The sequence below is a fragment of the Monodelphis domestica genome, chromosome 2, assembly GCF_027887165.1.
Source record: "Monodelphis domestica isolate mMonDom1 chromosome 2, mMonDom1.pri, whole genome shotgun sequence".
In the NCBI taxonomy this organism is placed as follows: Eukaryota; Metazoa; Chordata; class Mammalia; order Didelphimorphia; family Didelphidae; genus Monodelphis; species Monodelphis domestica.
In genome coordinates, this window is record NC_077228.1 from 523,049,099 (window position 1) to 523,058,520 (window position 9,422).

The 9,422-nt window shown below is 46.7% G+C and overlaps 1 protein-coding gene across 2 annotated transcripts; it reads left to right on the plus strand.

The window, feature by feature from the left end:
• Positions 1–247: 247 nt before the first annotated feature.
• Positions 248–8,059, plus strand: RHBDD2 (rhomboid domain containing 2). 2 transcript variants are annotated; one of them, XM_007485998.3, is made up of 4 exons: positions 248–521; positions 1,994–2,401; positions 5,781–5,931; positions 7,268–8,059. In XM_007485998.3, exons 1-4 carry the CDS (start codon positions 302–304, stop codon positions 7,626–7,628), a joined length of 1,140 nt encoding a protein of 379 aa, XP_007486060.2. In that variant the 5' UTR covers positions 248–301; the 3' UTR covers positions 7,629–8,059. The 2 variants fall into 2 exon arrangements, with proteins under 2 accessions (XP_007486060.2, XP_007486061.2); XM_007485999.3 differs by having other exon boundaries at positions 7,521–8,059.
• Positions 8,060–9,422: the final 1,363 nt, after the last annotated feature.

Here is a 9,422-nt window from a genome sequence, read left to right on the forward strand (position 1 = left end):
GCATCTCACCCCTAGGGGGCGTTCGCCATCTCCGTTCACCTGGCGCAGGCGCATGTTCCCTCGGCAAACAGGCCCGGCTCTGCCTGTGAGCATCAGGATACGTTGTAGAGCGAAAAAACAGAAGCAGTCCATATGCAAGAGCCCTAGCCTGCTTAGTACGCGTCGCTCCGCCTCTGAAGAGGCGGAGCTTCAGAGCGGCTTCCCCACCCAGGTCGCCAGGGCAACGGGCCTGGCTGCCCGGAAGCAGAAGAGGAGGTTCAGAGTCAAAAGCGGAAGTGGTTGCGGCGCGAGCTCAGGGAGAATGGCGGCGGGGGCGGCGGCGGCGGCGGGGGTGGCGGCTGGGGGAGGCCGGTGCCCTGAGGTGCCGTCCGCCTCCTTCCTCACGGCGCTGCTGTCGCTGCTCGTGTCCGCGCCCCGACTTCTGCTGCCGCCCCAGCCGCCGCCACCCGGGGAGCCCGAGGTGCCGTTGCCCCCATCGGGCCTAGCCCTGCGGCCTGCAGCCTTACGGCGGGACTGGGAAGGTGAGAGTTGTCGCTGCGGGTCCCGCCCCGCTGGGGATCCGCGACCCCCTGCCTCATCAGCCTTCCCCTGCACCCTTCCCTTCCCCGCCCGCCCTCATGCTGCCACGCCCCTCCCCAGCCCCTGCAGCCCACGCCCCTCCCCCTCCCGACATTTGGCCACTCCCGCCCTCCCGCACCCGGGCCTTCCTTCCACCCTGAAACCAGTCTCCTCCAGTTCCTATCGACGCCCTGTCCTTGGCCCCTATCACTCATTGTGCCTTTCTTTCCCTCCCTTCCACCCTCCCCCATTCCCTAGGACTCTGCCCTGTCCCACCGCGACTCACCCCATCCCCCGCTTCTGTCAACCCCACCTCCGCGCCCCTCCCCAACCTCATCACATACACCTCTTGCCCCTTCCCCATCCCTGTCTCCCACATTCTCCCTCCGTGTGCCCGGAAGTAAGAACCAGCCCTCCTGTCCCGAATCTGTCCATGTCCCTCCAGCCCAGCATGCCTATCTCCCCTCAGGAAGGCCACTTCATTCGTGTCTTCCATGAAATCATCATCACTGCCCCCTTCCATTCTCTTTGCCCATCCTCAACTCTGAAAGGACTGAATGAGTAGGAGTCCACCTTCTTCATCATTCCTGTGCAGGTACCTATTACCCCCTTCATACCAGAGGTAGGCTGCCCAGCCTCACCACCCAGTGCAAAGTATCAGCCTAAGCTTCTGCCCTTCCCTAGTTACAGGTCACACCTTCCATTGATTCGAGGAAATAAGAATTTTGGCTTAAAACTCTGCAGGGCTGCAGGTGGAGAGAGTAAAAATGGATAGGAAGTTGGAAATTGTTGGTGAATTTTACCATCCCTTCTCCCCACAGATCCTTGTCCTAGCTAAGCCAGTGGACATTTGCAAATTTGGATCAAGCACTCTAGCAAAAATTCATAGTAGCTCAACCTATATTGCCAATAAGTATTTTTCTAGCCTTGAGAGCTGCCTCGTATTTCATGGTGGTTTTTTTTCTTCCTTTAAACAGCTGCTATGTGAGGAGGGGTCAGAATAACAGCGGAGGAGTCCACCCACAGAGGGTTAGGTGACTTATCCATTCAGTACACCCTGAAGCAGTCATAAGTAAATAAGCCTCATACTGCCCTGGGAGGTAGGTCAGCATCACAACTTTAATGTAAAAAAGATGGTAAAGCATCCTGCGAATCCAGAGTTTTCATTGTTTGTCCCACTTGAGGGAATTGAAGCATTTAGAGATTAAAAGACTTGTCTAGTCAAAGACAGAAGAAGGCTTAGAACTGATCTGTCCCTGCCTTCAGTCCTCAGTCACAGTTGGACTTCATGCCCTTGTCTTGAGCCCTCATTATCCTTGTCACCTTTGTATGTTGAACCATGGGGTTCACCTGCCTTCCTGAGGTGGGTTATAACTTGGTTCACCCACTTCCAAACAGCCCTGCCCTTGTATTCCTAAACCAAGTGCCTTCTCAGTTTACAGGCTGGTAACCTACATTTTGGTCTATGAGCATCCCCTCTCCTTGCTCTCTGGCATCGTGATCATCTGGCGCTTTGCTGGCAGCTTTGAGAAGAGTGTGGGCACTGTGCGCCACAGTTTCTTCACCTTGGTCTTCGCTTTCTTTTCTGCCCTTCTCTTCGTCCTGCTTGAAACCCTATGGGCTCTGGCTGGCTTTGGAGGAGTAGAAGACCCCAGGGGTTTCACTCCAGTGGCCTTTGCCATGTTAGGGGTCAGCTCCATCCGCACTAGAATGAGAAGAACATTATTCTTTGGGGTCCCTGTATCTGCCTCGGTGATACCTTGGATCCTTTTGTTTGCTTCCTGGTTTATACCCCAAACCTCTTTCCTCAGCAACATTTGTGGACTCTCCATTGGCTTTATTTGTATCCTTATAAAAGTGGGGTTATTGAAAGGTTGGACATGCCAGACTTGTTAGGCAGATAGAACTGTAGACTGAGAAAGAACAGACTAGCTTCACTGATTTGCAGTTAGTGGGCAGCCTTTAGGAATTCACTTAACCTCTCTAGTCCAGAGTTTCCTTCCCCACCGGAAAACAGGAATACTCTTACCTTCCTTCTTGCTTTACAGATAATTTATGAAGGGGACATATTAAGGGGAAAGATATTGGGTAAATTTGAGGTAGGGCCTTTAGAGCTTTTAAGGAAATTCTTCCTAGCTGGTCAGTCAGCATTTATTAATCACTTCTTGGATGGTAGATTCTGTGCTAGGCCTGGATAATAGATAGAAATGAAACCACTCCAGGTCTAAAGGAGTTTCTGTTCTATCAGGGGAAACAATACATAGGAGGCAGGCCAGCAGCCAAGGGCATCTGGAAAGAGTTTGGAGAAGGCAGTGCTGGAGTTTTCAGGAAGGAAGCCTGGGGTGGAGGCAGGCATTCCCAGGATAGGGGACAGTCTATCCAGAGTCGTAGAGACTGGAGAGAGAAGATTCTGCCTGTGTATTTGTGGTCAGTCTAGAAAGGGAGCCTGGACCCAGACTGACTGACCTTGAATGCCAACCAAGAGTTCATGTATCTAGTCCTAGAAAGAGCAGGATCAGACCTTTAGGGCTTAGAGTGATCAGTTTGTTTTCAGCATCAGTCACTAGCAGTTATTGAGCACCCAGCTTATGCCAGGCACATGCTGAACACCAAGGCTACAAAAAAGAAAAAAAAAGGTAAACTCTAACAAACAGCCCCAGCTTTCAAGGAGTTCATAGGCTAATTGAAAAGACAACATGCCAACAAATGGGCACGTAAGCTGTAGACACAGACAAACTAAGAGCAGTCTCCGAGAGAAAGCACTGAGATTAAAGACTGAGACAGGCTTTTTGAATTCTGTGGGAACCTGGCTAAAACTTAAAGGAAGCCAGGAGTCAGAGATGAGGAGCGAAGAGTGTACTAGATGTAGGAACATGTCCATGGGAGATGGAGTATCATGTTGGAAGAACAGCAAGAAGGCCAGAGGAGAAAGAGGGAAGGTGAGAGAAGAATGCTCAGGGAAGAACAGGCTAAATTATGAAGGGCTTTAAGAGCTATTCTGGAAATAACAGGGAGCCACTGGAATTCATTGAATGGGGGTGGGGGACAGGGGATGATATGGTCAGACTTATTCTTAGGCAGATGGGTTTGATAACCAAAGAGGATGGATTGGCGTGGGGGAGAGACCAGCCAGCAAACTAGTGCAATATCAGGTAATTGAGAACTGTCAAAGGAGAGAAGAGAACATATGAAAGAAGTTACAAAGGTAGAAATGACAAGACTTGAAAAATGAAGATGTGAGGGCAGTGAGAGAGCTGGGAGTGGAGGATTACACCTAGGTGCCAGGCTTGAGTGCCTATAAGGATGTTCATGCCTTCAGCAGTGATGGGGAACTTAGGAAGAGGGAAGGGTTTGAGGAAAAAGACAATGAGTTCATTTTTTGATATGTTGAGTTAATTAGGATGTCTACTGGAGTAGTGACAGATAACTTTTGCATTTGTCTTGTTTTTTAACATGCTCTTGTATAAAAAAAGAAAAAAGATCTATTGCATATACAATCTTGGCAGTTGGGAATATAAAAGTAGAGGTCGGGAATGAGGTTGATAGTACTGGATATAGATTTGAGAATCATCAATGTGGAGGGAATAATTGAATATATGAGAGATGATGAGATTACCAAATGAAATAGTATATAGTGAGAAGAGGGCATAGGCCCAAGCCTGGGAGCATTTGTTCAGACAAAGATCCAACAAAGGAGAGCACCAAGGAGCAGTTAGGTAGGAGGAGAATCAGGACAGGTGGTATCATGGAAGCTTAGAGAAAAGAGAGTCAAGAAAAAGAGGATAATTGACCATATCAGAGACTGTCAAGGCTAAGTAAGCATTGAAAAAAGGTCATTCATTGGATTTGATGTCTTAAGATCATATTTTATGTAATGAATACATATATTAATATAATAAGTAAAATATATAATATAATCATAAATATAAACAAAAGCTCTTTGTGGGGTCCTCAATAATTTTTAAGAGTAGAAAAGGGTGCTAACACCAAAAAATTTGAGAACTGATGTTTTGGGTCATGAGTCCTAACTGATTGACAATGTACACAGACCTTGATGTGATGGAGAGGTAGGGAAGGTGATATTTATGCCCACTCTTCACTCTTCAACTAATAGTGGTCCTTGAAACTACCTGAGTAAAGAATGGGATTTGAAGTGTTTAGACATTTTGTATTTTATATGTATATAATTTATTTATATATTTATACATAAATAAAAATAAATATATAATATACAAAAATATAAATCTGTGAGCTTATTAGATAGGGCCAGCACCTATATGCTATCCTACTCATCTCATCTCTCTCTTGCTTTCTATCCCTAAGAGAGGAGGGGAGGTTAAAATTAAGCAGATAAGGGGTTGTTAGTTGACTCCGTGCATAGAGCCAGGCCCAGAGATGCAAGTCAGCTTCAAATATGATCTCAGACACTTCCTAGCTGTGTGACCTTGGCCAAGTCACTTAATCCTAGATTCCCAGCCCTTACCTCTCTTCTGTCTTGGAATCTATACTTAATATTGGGTCTAAGATGGAAGGTAAGGGTTTAAAACAACAACAACAAAAAAACCCAGGTTGTATGAAATAGCAAATTACATTTTCATATGCACTCTTTATTGTTCATTGAGACAGGTTAATGTCTATCAAATTCACAATAAAAAAGAATTTTAAGAGTAATGGCTGCTTTGTTGCCCTATATTCTGTCACCTACTATTGAGTTCTTTATATTATCTGGTGAGAAGATAATGGAACCCAGACGCCTTGGTAGTCCTTTGTGGGCCAGATTGAGTAGGGTTGTTTGAGAGGAAGGGAAAGTTTTTATCTTTTCCCTCCAGCCTGCTCCTTCTTGGCAGGTCCAAGACAGAGAAGTTGAAGCTGGTTGTGGTCTAGATAAGCCATCCCTTGTAGACTCAGGGGTCATAGCACCTTGTGCACCTTTTAAAGTCTGGACATCTAAAGATCTAGGATTTCAATGAGTGCCATGAAGATGATAGACCATCTGCAATATGGTGAACAAGCCTTAGAGAGTTACCTGAGGCTTCAAGAGATTTCAGCCCTGTCAGAGGTAGAATTTGAAGTCCCAGCTCTTGCTGACTCTAAGCTTAGCCCTCTGTTGGCTTTTTCAGTAAACTTTAAAACAGTAAGTGAATGTGAGTGATTCTCCTGGGCTAAGGAGCATTTTAGGGCCTCCGCATGAATGCTTCCACTATTCTTAACTGCTGCTTCAGATGGTCTTGGGTACTGTTCGTGCCTTGATCTCTCTGAGTCAGTTGCACTGAAGCTAGATGAGAAGTTCCCCTTCAGTCTGTTGAGGCGGGCCAAGCTGCTCAACTATGTTTCTGGATCCTCTGTTGAAAGAAGAGCTATCCAGAACAGGAAGTAAGTACCTGACCTTTTAATACTATTCCTCAAGGGACTCCTGAGGTCACATCTTGTTGAAGGTGTGGTTGGTATGGCCTCTGGTTAAGGGGATTGGGGATGGATGGGGAACTTGGGGCCCAGCTCTGGGAATGGGGGCTTTGGAAATCTGTGTAAGGGTGTTTTAGTCCTTGAAAGCACTATAAAGAGGAGAGAGAAGGAGAAGAGGGAAGTTCAGAAATATTCGAGTGCAACTTGAAACAAATCATAAAGTGGTCAAAGCAGGATGAAATTTCCCATGTGTCTGGCCCCCTTTGGAGCTCCCTCCAGCCCTTTTCCTTCAGGTGGATTGGGTCATGTATATAGCACTGAGGAACAGAACAAACGGGAATGGGTGTCAAGGTAGGCAAGTGGGTTAGCAATGTGGAGATCAAGAAGTGGGAACGGACAAAATGTTTTCCCAGCAATCATCCTTCCCAGTTTTGATCCTCTTTAGGCTATGATATTTGGGGAATTTTTCTTCTGTCTCACCCCAGCAGCAACCCTTTTTTCAAATTCTGCCAAAAGGGCCAAGCATGTGTACCACTTAATTTTTTCTGTAAGCTCCACTGTTGTGGACCAAATTGCCTCAGCATAGGGGCATGTCGCGTTGAGTTCAGGACTCCTCATTCCTCATTCCCCATCAGGCTTTGACAGTTCCTCGAGTCCTTTCCTGGCTGTGGGTCATGAGACCAATCTCCCTGTGGGAGTTTGGGAGGGGAACAAGAAGAGCAGAACAAATTTGTCCATTTTACTTCTGGTTCCTAACTCTAGGAATGAGGGAGGGAAGCCCTAAGCTTCAGTTAAATTTATAGCTGAATTTCTATTACTGCTCTTCTTTTTTTCCACAACTGGAAATTTGGGCTGCATATGAATAGACAGCCCCCAAATGGTCTCAGATTTCCATTCTCCTTGACCCTCGTGAGGTATTGGGGCTCATCGTTTGGCTTAGTCACAGACCCTGAATCCAATGACCTGCCCTGCAGATTGCTGCTCTACTACTGGTTTGTGGGACCTTGAGGAAGAACCTCCTTTCTCTGGGCCTCCCTCCCCTTATGGACACTGCCTGTTCTCTACATTTGGCAATGAGGAGTAGTCAGTAAAAATGACTGTAAAACTCTGTATTCAGCAAAACATATAGACATGGCTATATCCATGTATATCTGTGTCTATATAAAAGCCTTTGGGTACTGGAATATCTATGTCACCAAATAATACGTCCCAGTACCCGAGGGCTTTTTTTCCTTTTCTTTTTGGAGCTATTTGTACTTGTCAGTGTCAAATGTAATGACTACTTCTTTCTCTTGGCCCATTTTAGGATTAATCCAGTCCCAGGATCCTACCCTACACAGAATTATCACTCTTACCCTATGCCGACCCTCCAGGTCATTCAGATGCAGCAGTATGACAACACCCAGAGCTTGGGACCCTGGCCAAACAATGATCCCCGGAACCCACCTGCCCCACCTCCCTACCACCACCCGGCTTCTGGCCAGTTTTATGGACAGAGCCTCTTGGGCAGTGCTCCTGCCTCCTCTAACTTCTACCCCGCTGTCTCCTGCCCTTCCCAGGGGAGCTGCTCGCCACAATCTCCAGTCTGCCAAGGGCCAGGGCACCCGACCTTGGGCGACTGCGCAGTCTCAGCGCCCACGGAGGGGGCAAGGGTCCAGATCCACTGACGGACTCTCAAGGAGAGCAGCCTCGACTCACCACCTCTGAGTCCTTGACCAGTTAAGATTTTCCTCAAGAACAGCCACAAGGAGACTTCAGGGTGAAGCCATCCCAGCAGCCTGTCCCTTCTGGGCTAAAACTCCTATGTGGCCTCTGGTTGCATCTCTTTAGCTTTTCTCTTTGGTGTTTTCCCCAATAACCCTTGTGTGTGCGTATGTGTGTGTGTGTATATGTGGTGTACCTTTGCCCTTATGAAAGCTCCAAGCTGGGGCAGCTTTCTTCATTTCTCGGACCATCACACCATATTCTCCCAAACCTCTTCTGGCCTAGAGCTAATGATCTAGGTCAATGTAAATTTTATAGTAAAGCATGATCCCTGGAGTTTGGACCAATGTACTGTGTTAATTATTTTTTATTAAAAACATAAAGCTCCAACCCAGGTCCTTGACACGTGCTTGATTTTTTTTGATAGGATGGTGGGACACTGAGCCCTGGCCAGTGGGCATAGGGTGGTTTGAAGGAGTGGAGGCTGCTATGGGCTAATCTACCACCCACAAGCATCTATTGATGAAAATGGTGTGCCTGAGAAGGTCATGGTTCTCTACTAGAGGCTTGGCCAACTGCAGTTTTATCTTCAAGAAAAGATTGGGGATAATGGGGATCCATGAAGGGCACTTTATTCATTCCAACTTGTCCTATGAGCAGGTTTGTCCTCAACTTTTTGGAAGCCCTTCTAGAGTTGGAGGAGGGAGATGGAGAGGGGCAACTACAAACTTCTAAGGGTTGAAATTTGGCAGTGAAGCCTGTTGGCTGGAACATCTGCCAAAGGGGAGAGGGGGGCGTCTGTTTCATTGTGCTGCAGGGTCCCCTATGAGGATATGTAATAGAGAGCCTTCTGGGTGGAGCTCTTGGAGAAACAGCTTTAGGATCCTTGATTCAAGACAGTTGGATCACGTTTTCTGAGTTGAGTTCCTGGTCATCCCCATCTGAATTCCTTACAGGCTGGTGGCAGTTAATGGAGGATGAATACTAATTATGGTGGAGAGAGACCAGTCTTCCCCAAAAGAAGTAACCTGCATCTAGTTGAGTGTGTGGCTACTTTGTACAAAAACAGAGTTCTAAAGGAAAGGTTAGAGCCCTACAAGGGGCAACTCTCAAAAAAAGAGGTATTAGCAGGTGCTGAGGGTCAGAGTACCCTTTGGAAATCAATTCCAGGAGAAAAACACTACAAAAGAGATGAGTTGTCTGCCACTGTCCCCCATCTTGCCCTTTATTGTTTAGTTATTTCCATCTCTTTGGGACTCCAAATAGAGACTGGAGTGGTTTGTCCTTTCCTTCTGTAGCTCATTTGACAGAAAAGGAAATGGAGGCAAGCAGGGTTAAATGATTTGCCCAGATTCATACAGCTAGTACATGTCTGAAGCCAGATTTGAACTCCGTCTTCCTGGCTCCTGGCCTGGTACTATAACCACTAATCGCCTAACTGCTCACCTCTAATACCCCGTAAATCAAGAGTGATGACAATTAGAGGAAACAGGAAGAGATATGACCATATATCTTTGAATGCAGCAAAATCAAAATATTGTTACTTGAATCAGTTGAAAAGAGTGAAGCTTTTTTCCTTTTAAAGGTTTTTTTTTTATGACATCACTGTCACATTCCCATTTCCCCCCAGTGGAACCCCCCTTTGTAACAAAGACAGCAAAGCAAAACAATGAACATTTCTGCCACCTCTGAGATGTCTGCTCATTCTCTGCTAAGAAGCAAAAGAGATGCTTCCCTGTCACCAGTTCCTGGCCTCA